This window comes from Lissotriton helveticus, chromosome 3_1, assembly GCF_964261635.1.
Source record: "Lissotriton helveticus chromosome 3_1, aLisHel1.1, whole genome shotgun sequence".
NCBI classification, from domain to species: domain Eukaryota; kingdom Metazoa; phylum Chordata; class Amphibia; order Caudata; family Salamandridae; genus Lissotriton; species Lissotriton helveticus.
This window is the reverse complement of record NC_136061.1, coordinates 306742751-306761409: the sequence shown is the minus strand read 5'-3', so window position 1 is coordinate 306761409 and position 18659 is coordinate 306742751. Positions and strand designations below refer to the sequence as shown.

General features: G+C 51.5%; 1 protein-coding gene across 6 annotated transcripts in view; it reads right to left on the bottom strand.

Moving 5' to 3' along the window:
* The window catches only part of TEX14 (testis expressed 14, intercellular bridge forming factor), a 2253432-nt gene that overhangs the window by 138768 nt on the left and 2096005 nt on the right, over positions 1 to 18659 (bottom strand). For all 6 annotated transcript variants that reach the window (XM_078679858.1, XM_078679856.1, XM_078679860.1 and 3 more), the window contains one exon: positions 4310 to 4406. In XM_078679858.1, the coding sequence (XP_078535984.1) occupies positions 4310 to 4406 (97 nt within the window). The remainder of the gene's footprint in view (positions 1 to 4309; positions 4407 to 18659) is intronic.

Here is an 18659-nt window from a genome sequence, read left to right as displayed (position 1 = left end):
GGTGGTGATGGACAGAGTCTCTGAATGAAGCAGAATACTCTCACCCAGTCAAGAGATCAGGGCTAGATCCAACACCGTTTTTTAGCTCATTGCATCATCCCAGTTTCAGAACCCGGCTGTATGCAAATTAGTCTGTCCCTGGCCCAGTGCATCATGGGAACAGGGCAGACCAGACTACAAAAGCCAATTCTTACACTGGGAAGGAAACAAGCTTCCGGGGACCGGTTTCTGGCATTTCAGCCGTCTTCGGCCCGGCTTGCTTGAATCCTGATGGTGCAATGAGCAAGGGACTCACATCTGAGTATACCCTTCCACGCTTAGGGTGGACAAAAATATTTACAACAAGGGGTGGTGATGGACAGAGTCTCTGAATTAAGCAGAATACTCTCACCCAGTCAAAAGATCATGGCTAGATCCAACACTGTTTTTTAGCTCATTGCACCATCCCAGTTTCAGAACCCGGCTGTATGCAAATTAGTCTGTTTCTGGCCCAGTGCATCATGGGAACAGGGCAGACCAGACTACAAAAGCCAATTCTTACACTGGGAAGGAAACAAGCTTCCGGGGACCGGTTTCTGGCATTTCAGCCGTCTTCGGCCCGGCTTGCTTGAATCCTGATGGTGCAATGAGCAAGGGACTCACATCTGAGTATACCCTTCCACGCTTAGGGTGGACAAAAATATTTACAACAAGGGGTGGTGATGGACAGAGTCTCTGAATTAAGCAGAATACTCTCACCCAGTCAAGAGATCAGGGCTAGATCCAACACCGTTTTTTAGCTCATTGCACCATCCCAGTTTCAGAACCCGGCTGTATGCAAATTAGTCTGTCCCTGGCCCAGTGCATCATGGGAACAGGGCAGACCAGACTACAAAAGCCAATTCTTACACTGGGAAGGAAACAAGCTTCCGGGGACCGGTTTCTGGCATTTCAGCCGTCTTCGGCCCGGCTTGCTTGAATCCTGATGGTGCAATGAGCAAGGGACTCACATCTGAGTATACCCTTCCACGCTTAGGGTGGACAAAAATATTTACAACAAGGGGTGGTGATGGACAGAGTCTCTGAATTAAGCAGAATACTCTCACCCAGTCAAGAGATCAGAGCTAGATCCAACACCGTTTTTTAGCTCATTGCACCATCCCAGTTTCAGAACCCGGCTGTATGCAAATTAGTCTGTCCCTGGCCCAGTGCATCATGAGTCCCTTGCTCATTGCACCATCAGGATTCAAGCAAGCCGGGCCGAAGACGGCTGTAATGCCAGAAACCGGTCCCCGGAAGCTTGTTTCCTTCCCAGTGTAAGAATTGGCTTTTGTAGTTTGGTTTGCCCTGTTCCCATCATGCACTGGGACAGGAACAGACTAATTTGCATACAGCCAGGTTCTAAAACTGGGATGGTGCAGTGAGCTAAAAAACGGTGTTGGATCTAGCCCTGATCTCTTGACTGGGTGAGAGTATTCTGCTTAATTCAGAGACTCTGTCCCTCACCACCCCTTGTTGTAAATATTTTTGTCCACCCTAAGCGTGGAAGGGTATACTCAGACATGAGTCCCTTGCTCATTGCACCATCAGGATTCAAGCAAGCCGGGCCGAAGACGGCTGTAATGCCAGAAACCGGTCAGCGGAAGCTTGTTTCCTTCCCAGTGTAAGAATTGGCTTTTGTAGTTTGGTTTGCCCTGTTCCCATCATGCACTGGGACAGGAACAGACTAATTTGCATACAGCCAGGTTCTGAAACTGGGATGGTGCAGTGAGCTAAAAAACGGTGTTGGATCTATCCCTGATCTCTTGACTGGGTGAGAGTATTCTGCTTAATTCAGAGACTCTGTTCCTCACCACCCCTTGTTGTAAATATTTTTGTCCACCCTAAGCGTGGAAGGGTATACTCAGACATGAGTCCCTTGCTCATTGCACCATCAGGATTCAAGCAAGCCGGGCCGAAGACGGCTGTAATGCCGGAAACCGGTCCCCGGAAGCTTGTTTCCTTCCCAGTGTAAGAATTGGCTTTTGTAGTTTGGTTTGCCCTGTTCCCATCATGCACTGGGACAGGAACAGACTAATTTGCATACAGCCAGGTTCTGAAACTGGGATGGTGCAGTGAGCTAAAAAACGGTGTTGGATCTAGCCCTGATCTCTTGACTGGGTGAGAGTATTCTGCTTAATTCAGAGACTCTGTCCCTCACCACCCCTTGTTGTAAATATTTTTGTCCACCCTAAGCGTGGAAGGGTATACTCAGACATGAGTCCCTTGCTCATTGCACCATCAGGATTCAAGCAAGCCGGGCCGAAGACGGCTGTAATGCCAGAAACCGGTCCCCGGAAGCTTGTTTCCTTCCCAGTGTAAGAATTGGCTTTTGTAGTCTGGTTTGCCCTGTTCCCATCATGCACTGGGACAGGAACAGACTAATTTGCATACAGCCAGGTTCTGAAACTGGGATGGTGCAGTGAGCTAAAAAACGGTGTTGGATCTAGCCCTGATCTCTTGACTGGGTGAGAGTATTCTGCTTAATTCAGAGACTCTGTACCTCACCACCCCTTGTTGTCAATATTTTTGTCCACCCTAAGCGTGGAAGGGTATACTCAGACATGAGTCCCTTGCTCATTGCACCATCAGGATTCAAGCAAGCCGGGCCGAAGACGGCTGTAATGCCAGAAACCGGTCCCCGGAAGCTTGTTTCCTTCCCAGTGTAAGAATTGGCTTTTGTAGTTTGGTTTGCCCTGTTCCCATCATGCACTGGGACAGGAACAGACTAATTTGCATACAGCCAGGTTCTGAAACTGGGATGGTGCAGTGAGCTAAAAAACGGTGTTGGATCTAGCCCTGATCTCTTGACTGGGTGAGAGTATTCTGCTTAATTCAGAGACTCTGTCCCTCACCACCCCTTGTTGTAAATATTTTTGTCCACCCTAAGCGTGGAAGGGTATACTCAGACATGAGTCCCTTGCTCATTGCACCATCAGGATTCAAGCGAGCTGGGCCGAAGACGGCTGTAATGCCAGAAACCGGTCCCCGGAAGCTTGTTTCCTTCCCAGTGTAAGAATTGGCTTTTGTAGTTTGGTTTGCCCTGTTCCCATCATGCACTGGGACAGGAACAGACTAATTTGCATACAGCCAGGTTCTGAAACTGGGATGGTGAGGTGAGCTCAAAAACGGTGTTGGATCTAGCCCTGATCTCTTGACTGGGTGAGAGTATTCTGCTTAATTCAGAGACTCTGTCCCTCACCACCCCTTGTTGTAAATATACAGACCAGTTCTTAGCCATTATATCCTATGGGAGGTGGATATAATGGCTAAGACCCTGTTAGCGATAATGCGTGAATATCGCTGTATTCTCAGCGATATTCACGGATTTTGCCGCTACCGCCGGGAATTTTATCGCTTTTGAGATAAACTTTGCTAATAACACGTTATCTCAGCAATAAAATCCCGTGATGCGCGACAATAAAAATATTGCCGCTAACCCGACTTAGCGATAAATATGGCTATTTGTAGATAATATGCCCCTTGGTTCTCTGCTACCTTTAACTCACTGATCTCAGTAAAAAAGGACCATCAATTCCAGAACACAACTCCATAAAGGTTACCATTGGCTGGCCCCATTTTTAGCCGACCAATCAGGAAGGCAATGAAGCAAAGAGATCAAATAGAGTGATAAGTATGCTGTACTTGCCAGATCTCTGAATGTACAGAGCATCCATTATGAAAATCTAAGATGAGCTACAACACTACACAAACATTGGATGTAACAAACTCTTCGAAGGAGCTTTTCAAACCAATCTCGGAATAAAGGATCCAACTGCTTCAACAGTAGAGATTATACAATTTCAATAGCTCTGCAACACCCTACCCCTTACTTCTTGGACACAATATAAGACCTAGATGAAAAATTTGAACCCAGGCTTATTTGCCATTTAGCCAGGAACCTAACAACAAAATGGCAATCATCCTTGGCTCCATCCCAACAGATGCCGTCCAGCCAAAATGGAATTCAAGCTGCACCTCGTCCATGAGAGATAAATAGTATTGAACATGTTTAAAGGGGCTTGGATTCCTGTTGGGAGGGTACCGGCACAGGAGCTGGAGCTAGGTTGTCCTACTGTGAATACTGATTTGGACACTGTTTGGTCCCGGTCTGTAATACCACAGATGTGTTATAACACTGGAACTGAATGCCCACCAGGCAATTACTACTGGTTAGGCTGTTTTATGCTTTTTTATCCATTTGGGAGGTCAAGTATGAAGTTAATCTTTGTATCTACTGTGTAAGAGTTGAATAAATAATGGAGACTACAGTAAGACGTCAAATAACTACCTTTCTGTTGGCCTTTGAGTACAGTGACTTGAGCGGGTGCACCGGACATCTCATTGGCCAAAGAGGCACTAAGAACGCTGCTCACAGACTGACCGCACTGCAAAGGAAACATATGCGTACAGAGTAAATGTCAAGTTAGCATACCCAAGCTGTAACATAGTCACCTACATCTAGTTTATCAGTCTCTACAGACCACACATTGATTCTAGGCAGATCATGGCAGCTAAAACACCTGGAGGAGCATCTCCGGCTGTCACAGCAGTTGTGAATCCTAAGGGGTTAGCAGGATACAGGGGTGACCGAAACCACCTACTTGTAGAGTTATTTGAATTTTTATCATGTTGCACTTTTTTTTCTGATTTCTTCCTTTGCACCAAATATAAGACACCTGGGTCCTGATGTAGAAAACATTTGTGAATAGCATATCAATCCAAAACTCATATGCGAATACAAAACTGACACCCACTGAATGGCTAATAAATAAATAAAATGCGACTGGAAATTGAGATTATCAAATAATAAATAACAAACTTTGAGATGTAAACAGTACATATGAACAATTCGCAAATTGTGAATAGTCAGAAAACAGCAAATTGCACTGACAAATTACCAGTTAGTGGAAATGGTTTATTGTTTGATCATTAAAATCATTACAATATGTATAAAAACATTAATCGGGCCTAGGGCGCTGCACTGCTCCTGTCACTATCATGAAAATCTAACACTTATACATTAATATATACATTTAGATAAAAGATTCCCTTCTAAAAAAGAGGAAGGCCTCTTGTAAGAATAGGCGCCAAGTAGCACTAAAGTGCATACGTGTTCGTTGTCCAGTGTAAAGTCAGAGTGTTAAGTTACCGCAGTGCTTAATACCATATTTTCCAACAGTTCATTAAGAAGGTGGTAAGTGGTTAAGTAAATGCTCTAGGACGAACTAGCTTGTTCCCTGCTGTGCTTGCGTAGTTGTAGCGTGGGGATTAGAGTTACGATCATCTATAACAGGATGTTTACGTTTCCATTAAACAAGTGATTCTGCTTTGTGCATAGAGTAGCGCTTGGCAGAGGTAAAGACTGTCCGAAGGAGTACTGTTGGTTTTATAACATGATTCGGTGTTATGAGACACAGGGGGATATTCACAACGACTAAACTCTGATTTATCTCCACCATAACGCCTCAAAAGTGAACATAGATTTAACACCCCATTCACAAGCTGGTGCAAACTGCAGAGTCACCCGTATTCCTGCGATAACTGCCCCAAAATTTATCTCCACTGTGTACTCCACCAACTTACCATAATGAGATGCGGAGTAGGCGTTCCCGTGCAAAAACACATGAAAAAACCACAACACCACTTTCACAACGAACTGCCAGATCTGCGATGCGAACCAAAAACAGGGGATAAGTCGCAGTAGCAGCAGGGAATTAAAACCTGCCTTTTGCTGGTGTTAAGCAGAACCCCTACCTGCAGCATAAAGGGGAGCCCAGCCAAGAGCCACACCTGAAGACCCACAGATGCTATGGAGACAATGATCATGCACCGGCGATACCCCTACGCCATAGCTGGATTCCCTCATGTGTCAGGGACAAACAACTGCACACATGTACCCCCGTGACCCCAGCACACACTGCAGACAAATACCACAACAGAAAGCACATGCATATCATGAATGTGCAGGCAATAGTGGACCGCCCGGGACTCCTCAACAATGTTGTGGCCAACTCCCCATGCAGAGTGCATGTTGCTCACATCTCCCGACAGTCCATCTTCACCCAGCTCTTCCAGGATGGCACACATGGAAATGCAGTGCCCGTTGGTTAGTCCAAAATAAACGTACTAGTTACTTACCTTCGGTAACGATGTATCTGGTAGAGACGATTCTAGCCGCAGATTCCTTAACGTAGAATTATCCCCAGGCATGAAACTGGATCCGGAAAACTTTTCTGCCACAGCATCCCTGCATGCTGGGGGGCAGCACCACATGACTCCGCCCAGACGTTGTCCGCGTTCGTGACGTCAGCGAGGACACATAAATCCCACCGTGGCGCGCCTACGCCAGTTTTCTTCTGAGAACTTTTCCGTGCCACAATGCGGAGCCATCACAAACAAAACTGTGAAAATACTGGAACAGTGTGCGAAAACAACTATACAGAAGGGAAAGAAATAAAAGGTGAGGAACAGCACCATCCAGAACAGTGCCAGACACTAAGGCACCAAGTCAAGGCATGAAAGAATAGAGCGCAGCGACTGCAAGCAAGCCTGCAACCAACAGAACAGCCTCCCTGGAGGCAGAAAGCATGTGAAACAGGGCACAGCAGACAAAGCAGTCTTCAACCACCGCCCGGAGCCAAGAAGGGATCCAAGGCAAGAATGGAAGAGCAATGACAAGTCATCCCCCAACAACACCAGCAGAGGGGATCCCCTAAAAGAACCAAGGGTCGAGACCCAGCCAGGGGACCTCAACCCCAAGGACTGCAAGAGTCACAAGTGCAAGCAACGCAAGGAAGCAGGGCACAAACGAACCCTACATTGGAGACCAAATGCATGGGCACCGAAGTACCCAGGCATTCGTCACCCAATCACCAGAAAGAAGGAATGGAGCAACAACAACTAGGCGAGCATCCTCCTAGGGAGGGAGTAAGAAAAAGGCACTCGCAGAGGAACACCGTCCCGAAGCAGACGAGTGCAGAAGACCGAGAAGGGTCCTCGCAGAAACCGGGATGAAGGAGGGGTCATGAAGGAATCTGCGGCTATAATCGTCTCTACCAGATACCTCGTTACCGAAGATAAGTACCTCACACATCTGATAGAGACTACTAGCCGCAGATTCCTTAACGTAGAATTGATACCCTAGCCATACCCAAAGGGGAGGAGGGTGTGCAAGAAGATCCCTCCAGCTCAGACGAGCAACAAGACCCCCAGCAGGGGACCAGTCACGGGGACAGGGAAAAATAGCCCCGTCCACTGCAACAGGGGATGAGTCACAAGCCCTAAGCTGAAGAGAACCTCAGAAGATGTAATTGAACGACAAAAAAGGCAACCCAGCCTTCACCAACAGGAGAAGCAAGGGCAATACGAAGGAGGCCAAAACACCTCAAGCCCAGTCAACGTACCAGGGACCTCCACCGGAAGCCCCAAGGTACCGACAACGCAGAGGAAAAAGAGTTACCTACAGACTCCAAGGAGAAGAGGAAGAAGCAGGGCAAAGCCCTCCACCGGGAAACATACCCAGTGATGAGGGCAGCCGAGCCCATCCCAGCCTGAAGACAAGACAGAACGGTGCCTCGGCAATAAGGCAGGTGGAAGAATAAGAACATAATCTCACAATGGCCCGCAGGACAGAAGCAGGAGTGCCAGGGCCCATGCCAAGGCCTACGGCCACAGAACAGAGGAGCAGACGGGGGCAGCCAGCCGCTGACAACGCTACGAAACTAAACACCCGGACCATGTCGGGCTCAAAACAAGGGTAAGGCCAGTAAACCGTCCCGAACGACCCCTAAATGGGACCGTCCCAGACAGAACCGATCCACGAAGCAGTGTGATCAGCTAGAAGAGAAGAGCAACAACAAGTAGGACGGACCAGGCTGCCAACACAGGAAACGGCAGGCAAAGGGCAAAACACCGAGGCAGCCATAGACGGCCAAGCCATGCCTCAGTAAGGGCCCAAGACTTCACCATCGTAATACAGCCACACCAGGAAGGGCGACAAATCCGCAAGGAGGAGTCCACACCCTCCCCGCGTAAGACAGGGCTATACAATAGCTACATGTACCCCACATAGGGCAGGACACGTCCCAAAAAAGCATGGGAACCACTCTTAGGGAAAAAACAATCCTGCATCAGAGGACAAAATCATAGACCTGCAGCACAAACCACAGAAGGCTTAGTAATCAGCCAGAAAGCACAGGCGTACCAACAAAGGGGGCTGGACCAGCAGCCAACTGAAGAGCGGGGCCAACCAAGGACCCCAGGGGCACAGTAACCCTTACAGAAAGTGTAACAGCCACTCCAAAAACCAAATACCAGGAGCAAGTGGGATAACGCCTCCCACCAAGACCCAGAGGATCAGCAAACCAACTTACTGAGGAAGAGGAGGACGGAGCCCTGCAAGAAGACGCTGAATGGCAGAGTCTGTATGAGTATTAAACAGCAGGATCCCGTCGAAAGGGAGGTCGACCAGACGCTCTCTAATATTTTTAGGAAAAACAACATCGCATAGCCAAGCATGGCGACGGAGAGCCACAGAAGTGGCCAATAGCATCGGCAACATCGAAAGCAGCACGAAGAATAAACGCAGCCAACCCTCTACCATCCAACACTTGGCCCCGCAGATCAGCAGGCCACCCTCATGAGAGACATGAGAAAGAAGGTACTCCACAGAATCCCACAGGCTAGAAGTAGCCCTGGTCAGCACACACAAAGTGTTAAGCGCCCTCAAGCCAGCACTGGAAGAAGCGAAGACATTACGTCCCCATGAATCTAACCACCGGGCCTCCCGAGACGGAGGGAACAACACCACAGGCAAACACGGAAAGGCATTTAGCAGAAGAGCGCCTTGAGTAGAAGGGTGGAAAGAAAGGCAGACCGGGTCGTGCGGAGCAGGACGATGGCGGTGCAGATGTATCTGAGGCACCGGATCGCCCGTGGCACGGCGCCCCAAAGCCCCCATAAGAGAATTATGGAGTGGTACTTCAAAAGGAAGGAACAACTCCCGTCCACCAGAGTCCTGGTGGAGATTCTCCAAGAGGTTGTCTATAGGAAATGGAGTGACAGGTTCACCCATCCTCAGAATACCAGCAGCCGTGGAAATAGCCCGAACAAAGGCAACACTGGCCTCAGTAGGGCGCCGCAGAGGTGAAAGCAATTCCTCCATGTGTGATGGTTGCAGACTGAGCCGCCCACCCCCAAGTCTAGGGGGAAGCGGCCAGCCCCGGCATAGAGGAGGATCCACAGAGGAATGAGGGACCTGAGGGGCCTCAGGGGAAGGTGGAGAAGCCAGGCGTGAGCCACGGAAAGAAGGGTTCGAGGGTTTTGGCCGTGGGGACAGCGAAAAGGCAACTACACGGCAACCTGTCTCCGGGGAGGAACACACCAACAGATGACGGACCTCAGGAGACAAAGGCACCTCAGGAGATGAATCTAGAATCCGGCGCCGGCGCGGCTCCATGGAGTCCGCCAATGGTGCCTGATCAGCGCCGACCAGTGCCGGAATAGGTCTCCGTGGTGCTGGGCCGACTCCTGCCACCAAGTGCTCTCCTGGAGAATGGGGCGAGGCCGACCCCAGACCGGTGAAGGCGCGGTCCTGAAAAGGCCCCGGCTCGGCCTCGGCTGGGGCAGCCGCCCGCGCCGAGGACCGAGAGGAACTCGGGAAGGCGCCCTAGGCCCCGGCCTCCACCCGTGACTCTACCGGAGGAAGGCAGGCATTTTGGCGCCGGCTCGACCTCTGGTGAGGCAGCCACCTGCTCAGAGGTCTGAGGTGAGTTCGGGGGCAAGCCCGGAATCACGGCGATCAGCTGCAATGCCACAGGGAGTCCTGTAGGGATTTGCGGCGAGGCAGGGACGATAGGCGCCGCAGAGGGGCGCCCCAAAGGACCACACCTCGACGACGCCACTCTCCTACGACCTGGAGCCGAAATCTTCGGTGCCGGGGTCGTAGCTGAGGCGACCCCGTGGAACTCCCCGCGCAAGGCACGGGATCCGCGGACGTCTCAGGAGGTGGAGGAAGGGCCAAAGAAGCCTGCTGAGCTGCAGCGTAGGCTGTGCTTTGGGCCCTAGTCGCCTCCGCGCTGGGAAACGGCGGGTAGGGAGGCGACAGGCAGGAGCGCACGTCGCGGGGGGAGACGGCTCCTGCCGGGGAAGGAGGACAGGGCCTCGGAGACAAACTGAAGGACCTACCAGCCCTTGAGCAACACCCAAGGAGCTGCGGCGAAAGACGATGTCGCAGATGAAACCGGTGACTCCTTTCCTCCGAGGTAGGGGACGTACACTGTGACGACACCGAATTGGACAAGCGCGCCGACAGCAACTTCATCTGGCGCTTCCACCATGATTTAGGCTTAAGGTGCTGGCAGGCGTCGCAACTCTCCGAGTCGTGGTGCTCATCCAAGCACCACATGCTGTTGTATAACATTTTAGGACCATATTGTAATTTTCCCGATTCATGCCCTTATATAGGTATAAATCACCATATCCTTATATAGGCATAAGAATCATAACCATATTTAGACATAGCTCATGCAGTCCAAATACGGCAGGGCTACTTCCACTAGTTCCGAAAATCTACAACGATTTCTTGGAAAATTCGGCTTCAGCAGCTAGAGACTTCCCCGTGCTCGAATACTGACTTGTCCAAGAACACATGGAGTTTTCAAAGAACTGAGACTCTTTCATGACGTTATTATGTCCACCTTTACATCAAACTCGGTACCTTCAAGATATAAATATGCCCACACTTGCCATAGCAAACACACGGTGGTCTGGAGCAGTTCGACTATCTACTTGACTGACACACCCTGCTACTGCAAGTGCCGAAGGAAGCCGACCCTCCAGCAGACGCACTGAGAGAGACGCTGTCTTTTCTCCTGCCGAGAAATCCATCTCCAGTGTTTCCAAGCTACCCTTGCGGGTTGTTGGGAAATCGAGTCCTGAGACTGACCTCCTTCATTCTAAACCAAGGTACGGAGCTGATTAGACCCTAAGAGAAATCTTGGACAGATTCTTGGCAAAGAATACTACATTTATGCTACACCTCACTTACTTCTTCCCTCGTACTAAGCTTAGGTTAGGTACATCGGGGTAGGCGTATTTTAGAAGCACCAGTTGAGTACTTTTTAGGCTGTGTTATTTATGTATGTATTTATCTATGGTTTAGGAACCATACAATGCTCTTACAGTATTATTTTATTCTTCTCTTTTTACTGTATGCATTATATTTTGCAACCAGTTTTACGACTGTAGCAGTTCATTTCTTATGCTTGAGAAAGAAGACTGTTCAATAAATCCTTTTATTGAAAACGCCCGTCTATCTATTTCTCTGCACCTCTGGTGAAACGAAGCATGCACGATTGACTGGGTAAAATATCTATCTATTGTTTCCACGACTCTGAAGATCAGTTTTATCTTGGGGAAACAAAGTTGTCATGTTTATGCGGTTATCAGATACTAAATCCCTTTTTGTGAACTCGAGAAAGTTTCTAGTGACCTCTGAGCTAGCTGGCACTCACAATTAAGTCTAATATATTTCAATAGAGACCTAGTAGACATAAGTCCTACGTCACATCTATCGGATATATTATTCCAATGCGCAGAGCCTATTGGGAATATAGGAACTACACTACAATGCAAATCGGGTGAGGGTCTGTTGCCAACATGGGACGTGCACAAGAGGTACACATCTTGAAGCCCGAAGGCATTCGCACACTGTTCCAATGAACGCCAAGCGTGAAAAGGGATAGAAGGCTTGAAAACAGGCTAGGGCACAATCCGGATCCGCATTGCACGCAGAAAAGAGAAAAAACTGACGTAGGCGTGCCGGGGTTGAACTTATGTATCCTCGCTGACATTACGAATGCGGACAACGTCAGGGTGGAGTCACGTGGTGCCGTCCCCCCAGCTCGCAGGGATGCTATGGCAGAAAAGTTTTCCGGATCCAGTCTCACGCCTGGGGATAATTCTATGTTAAGTAATCTGTGGCTAGTAGTCTCTATCAGATACTACACACACCTCCAGCCCACAGTCATGCAACTCATGACACTGCCAATGGGCACGCAGCACCTGCCTACGGACCAGATACAACAAAACGACTCCATTGGGAATCCGGCCTTGCCATACCCACAATCCAGCCACAGCATGGCACCACAGACACACAATAGCAGGATCTGAGGAGGGGCATGGAGCAGGCATGTGCAAGAGTGGCAAGTGACAAATGAATGTGAACCTACCCAATGCCAGGTGTGGCGTGGAGGTGCCGGACAGACCACAGAGTGCAAACCACAGAAATGGCCATGTGGAGATCAACTGCTGGAGTGTAGTGGCCAGTGGCCATGTGGAGATCAACTGCTGGAGTGTAGTGGCCAGTGGACACTACTTTGTCCACACAGGCTGTGGGACAGAATGAGGAAATGTCGCACGTTACGTCCCCCCTTCATGCGTATGCGTAGTGGGTTGGACCTGCATACGCCAGGCCTGCGTAGGGGTGTTGTCAAAAAGCCCTTGCACTGGTCGTGGTTCTCATTCGGAACAGACGTTTCTGCCAGGGCGGTGCCTCTCAGCCCGCCACAAGCGCATTGGGGCCTGCGTCCCTGTGCGCTTGCTGCACTCCGGGCCGCTGTTCCCCAGACCCGCAAATGCCTGCCCCAGCGCACCAATGAGGCTCCGCTCACCTGCCTACACCAGCGTGTGTCAAAGAGGGCCCATCACATGCCAGTGCCAGGTCCAAGCACCAGTCCTGCGACCTCTGCAGCCTCTGCAGACCATCGCTGGCCCCCCGACGCTGGCCCACATTACTCCGTTTTTATTTACATACTCCACCGGCGTCCTCTTCTGCCCAGAAGGTCCCACATGTGGAACTGTGTCCTGAGTCCTGAATGGCAGTGACCCCAAGTCTGTGGCAGCAGCCACAGCACCAGACTCCCTTCGATCAGTGAGGCATAATTCCATATGGCAGGCCTTCGACACGTGGTGCCACTAACCCTGTTCAACGCCAGCTGGCCACATGTGGTGCCACTAACCCTGTTCAAAGCCAGCCGGCCACACGTGGTGCCACTAACCTTGTTCAACGCCAGCCAGCCACATGTGGTGCCACTAACCCTGTTCAACGCCAGCCGGCCACACGTGGTGCCACTAACCCTGTTCACGTAAGCCGGCGGCAAGTGGTGCCACAAACCCTGTTCAACACAAGCCGGCGACACATGGATGAGGGCCTACCCCGCGGACCAGTAGGTCCCACATCCAGCACTTAGTCGCAAATCATGAATGGCAGGGTCTACACCAGTGAACGCACGGAGAGGAGTAAGAGGAAGATGTGGCTCAGTCTGGACGAAAGCCGGATCAGAGTCACGGAGGTGATCGAACACTATCAACAACTGACCTGGTGCCATCAACCTTGTTCACCGCAGGTCCGCGTCCCGTGGTGCCACTGAACCAGCACTATGCAGGCTGGTGGGGCCATCTAACCTAAGCCGGTGACACTCAATGATTGGCCCGTGCTGACCGCTGCCTCAGGCCAGTAAGTCACACATGTGGAACTGTGTCTTGGGTAAGATGTGGAGGAGTCCACACCATTGGACACGCCTCATCGAAAGTGGCATCCCCTAACAGCAATGGTGCCACTTCCTCTGTGCGCAATGAGTCATGGGCAGTATCTGGTTGGACCTTGTTGGCCTCTGAGTCCATGGCCTGGTGGTTTCCTGACTCTTCATCTGGCTGGACCGGACTTGGTGTCCGACATGTGTCTGTTCCATTCATCCCCACTATGGTGACTGTTTCAGCGTGGTCCTGCCCTCTGTATGCTGTCCTGGGGTTACACCTGCCACTGTCCACCAAGACACCTCACCACAAGCTCCTTTTACATCTACCGAAACCCGGTCTGCACTCGTGACCCTGCCCCAGTGCCCCGCAAGTCAGCGTCCCGTGGTGGTAGGCCCGTGCAGGACGCTGTGCATCCGAGGCCACTAACTCTGTGCAGCACAAGACATGGGGCCTTTATGGTTGAATGGTTGTGTCCTTTACGATGTACATTGTTGTTGATTTCTGACTGCACCAGTCAGCCCTTGCCAACTGGTGTGCACACACCCCACACACATCTAACACAGGTGTCACTCGGTATGTGTGCCTGCTAATAAACGTGGCTGTGCTCTCGTGCCCGTAGTCATTCACACCATCTGAGCAAGTGTGTCCGTGTGGTCATTGTGTCAGCATGAGGGGCACGGGCAATGCAACATCACAGTGTGCTGTCTTCAGCAGACGTTACCATGTCACCTCAAAGTTGTCAGTGACCCTGGACATGTAGCTTCACACGCACCCCCCTGCATGCACAAGCGGCGTGTGTTGGTCTGGCGTACGTCAGGTCAGCGCAGGGGTGTGCTGATACGGCCGGGGGAGCAGGGTGTGGCTTGGACCTGGCCTTGGGCAAGAAGTGCGGTAAATGTGTCTCTTTGTTGGAGTGTAGTCACCACCAGGGCCACAGTCGTCAATGTTGCAATGTAGCATTAACCAGGAGGGCGGGCCAGCACATACAGGACAAGTAGGAGCGCAAGACCGCTCAGGATCTTGGCACATGCAAGCCAAGTGTTATGCGTATCAGCCCTGCGGATGCATAAGTCAGTTGCCTAGCCACATGTGCAGCGTGATGACAGCGAGCCATGGGCTGTACACCTGTGTCCGCCCTGTCCAGTCAATTAGCCTACACTCATGTGGCTGCACACCTTTAAAGGCCAGCATCACAGTGTTCCCAGGGTCGCAGACATCCCACCACACCCACGGCCGGCCTCTGTGCATCTCCTGTATGCACACAGATGGTGAAGTTACTGTAGGGATGAAAGGTCCTTTGTCTGAACTATCAGGCAGTAGCACATCTGCAGCTCCAAGCAGGAACTTGAAGTGGCCAGCACCCCTTGACAGATACGATAGCATTTGCTTGCGACTCCCACACTACGCACTGCACGATGTGAGACCAACGTGTACACATCCCACACGCAGAAGTCCTTGGTCATAGTTGGCGTGCATGAAATGGCCTTCACACGTACTCCCACCCCACCATAGGCCTGCACCTGTTGCACACAGACACTGCTCATTGCACCGAGATGTGCCATTTCATCCACAGGACTGGCGCAGGGAAAGCCAGTGCCGCTTCAAGCAGAGCCACTGACGCAATGGCAGGCCATCCCGGACCCATGCTTGAATCCAGTCATGTGGACCTGTACCGTGCACATATGCTGCATGTACTGGGGGCACTGCCGTTGGCCGTCTTGCGGATCAGTTACCGGCTGAACTTCCGCCTTGCAGACGTCACCTGCGTTCAGCCCGTGTTGCATTGTCGCTGGTGCATATTCGAGTGATCCATGGATGTCTGTCTCTTCCATGTAACGGTAGCTGACCTGGATTAAGATGTGTGTGTGCGCCCCCTGTTGGCCCATGACCTGTAGTGTCACTATGATGCCCGTTTAGGGCATGCATGGATGTTTGGCATGTAGGCTGGAAACTGGACCTGGGAGATTGCACGAGTCCTCGTGTGCAGTGAGCACATTGAGTCACTACCCGATTGGGCTTTGGTGCACATTGGGTCCAGTGGTTGGTGTCAGCACATCTGTTCGGGTCGACTGATGGATTACGTCAATGACATTTCAGATGTGGTGGATGATGATCGCCATTGGAGATGTTGGCCTACGCAGCTGCACTCGCGTTCATGGACGAGTGACATGGTACCTGCAGCCACAACTGGATGTGACACATTGCACGTGTCCCAACGCCTGGTTGCATGTTGTGAATCTGGTCACATGTCCCAAGACGACAGTGGACATGGCGGCATTGGCCTGGACTCATGATCCATGCGCGGACAACCGACGCAGGTTGGTACTGACTTGTGTTGGTGATGGGACTCCCACGAGGTGGAACTGGGTGCTTTCCTACGTTCCTCATTCAGACATGCTATTGCATTGGTCTGCATATCATGGCACTTCTCTTGGCCGTACTGACACACTTTTTAATAAAGTTTCCGCACTTAAAGTGTCTCCAACTGTGTTGTGTCTTGATTTGTATGCCAATGTGTGTGTCACAGACTCTCTGGCTCCCTGCCATACGTGCATTGCTACCCCATCAGGACTGTGGGTTTGTAATTGTGCATTGTCATGTCCCTGTTTCATGCTTAGCCAGATGCGTATGGCCGTTTACGGGCAACAGGCAAGTGCACTTGTGTCCTGTGTTTGGTTGTGCAAATGTTGGTGTTTGTACCACATTGTGTTCGATGTTGGGGTGCTCTGCTTCCTATGTGTGTGTGCTGCATTGTGCTGCATTGTGTGTGAGATGTCCCTTTAGCTCTGATTTGGCTCACCCTTCTCCCTTTCAGGTAGTGTGGTTTTCACTTCTATGCTTGTTCAGTGGTGTGATGTTGCCGGGTTATGTGACTTGTTCTCTTGGTTGGTGTTGTTACTCTTGGGCATGGTTTGTGCTGTGCTTAATTATGCATGTGTGCCATTGTGCCCATCTCCCCCTGTCCCCCCAATCCTTGCTGGTTCCTCTCCCTGTTGCTGTTGTTTTGGAAAGTTTCCGGTCCCCGAGTCCTGCCACCGTCTCCAGACTGATGTGGTGGACACCATTTCCTCCATGTCATCCGGCTCCTGGTGTGGGCTGGCCTCCCACCTCCTGTGTGCATTGTTGCCTTCTTGTTGTCGGCGTGGTTCTGATTGTTTCTCATCATTCCTGATGTTCTGGGTTTCTTTCATTGTCCTCCTCCGCTCTCAGGCTGCATTCACCTTGTCCAAGATGGCCTGTGATGTACAATGTTTTGTTGCAAATGGGGCTTGTGGGGTTGTATACTGGCTCAAGTTGCCTCCATTGTGCTTGGCTGTTGTTTTCTGTTTGGTTTGTCTTATATTTTCAGGATTTTGTAGTGCTTATTCCCGCCCTGCCGTGTGTGTCACAGGCCTGTCGGTGCTTATCCCTGCTTTCCTCATCGCGAATATGCTCTTCGCATGCTTTTTTGCATTGAGGTTTGTGTTTTTATCTCCCTCGAGTTGGTTGTATCGCGGACAATGGCTGCGGTTTCGGTAAACTATCGCATGGTACCGCTTTGTTGTGAATTCCACGTTAACACAGGCTTATTTTCCCATGAAAGGCTGCGATGTGTAAAGGTGCGTTAGCATTTTTGGGTGATGTTTAGCACACGTTCTTGTGAATATACCTCTATGGTAGGAGTCGCCAAGTCACCAGACTAATGGTTAATGGGCTGCTTGAACTTACAATATACAAGATGGATATAAGATAGGCCCGTGTTCTCTGGGTTCGGAGCCGCGATAAGACACCGCCCTCCCCAGCCCCCCCTCCGGGGCCGACAAAGTGGCGCCTACCCCCCAGCCAATGGGAGTCCCTGCGCCTTACGAACTGCCCAATGGGGAGACAACCCCTGGCCAGAGCAAAGGACGCCGGAGGGGGATATAAACCTGCTCCCCAGATATGCTCCTATCTTCAGGAGCGGGGGACCAGCACAGCGCCGGGCGGAACCTTTTGAGGCTGGAGATCATAAAGCTGTGAGGAACCCTATACCACCAAACGCCAGCGGACGCAATGCTACAAAACCGACGGGGCCCGGGGCAAGAGCACGGCTGACCCACCCACCGAGCGCAGGACACAACTGAGCCCGTGCACTCGAGGCCAACCGGGCCACACGAAAGGCCACCCCGGGACGCCCAGAGCCGAGGTGAGAGTAGGTCAGCTGAAGCCCGGTGGAGCCAGCCATTTGTGAACCCGCACCAGCGAGAGGCCGGGATAACCCTCAGCAGCCCCCACTATCGAGTACGCGGCAACCGGAGGCAGTGGGGTAACACCAGAACTGCAGGCTCTACAGGCTGACCAGCAGGCGAGTGTTGCTGGATCCGCCCGGGAAGCGTTCTCAGTCACCCTGGTAGCTTCGGGAGCGGGCGCAGTTTCCCGCCTGGCCGCTAGACAGCCGTTTGCCCCGCAGCAGCGAGAGGCCAGGATCGCCAGCAACATCCCCGCCCAACCGAACTCACCGGGTGAAGAGAGCGGGGGAGATCGCGGCTGCCAGTTCCGCAACGGGCGTGGATTGCGGGAGCCGCAGGGCAATTTTCTGATCCCCCGGGGGCCTCAGGAGCTGGGAGCACCAGCCCGCCTGGCCGCGAGCTGCAGCAAGCGCCCGAGGCACAAAGAGAAGCCCAGGCTCGGGTACGGCGGGAATCGGGACCGCGCCGAGAGATATGTCGGAGGAAAGGGCGGGGAAGACACAACGAGGGGCAGACACAACGAGCAATAGGTGACGCGGTGGTTTGCCTAGCAGCCTAGACCACGAGTCTGTGGAAGAGAACACTTTTTGGTGCAGGGGGAACGATGGCAGCAACCCACCCAGAGTACAAAAAAATAAAAAACGGGGAAGTGCCCGAAGTGGAAACAATCATTGGCAAAGGCAACTCGCTTTGGTGCATACAGAGAGCAGCAGCACCCTGCACTGTCCAAAGTAGGAACAAACATTGGCAAAGTCAACTCGCTTTGGTGCATACTGAGAGCGGCAGCACCCCGCACTGGCCAACTAGCAGGGCACACGGACTGCGTAATCCCCTGCATTTTGGGCCACTGCAAAAGGATAAAGGCAATGCAGAGAGGCAGGAAGCCATGGC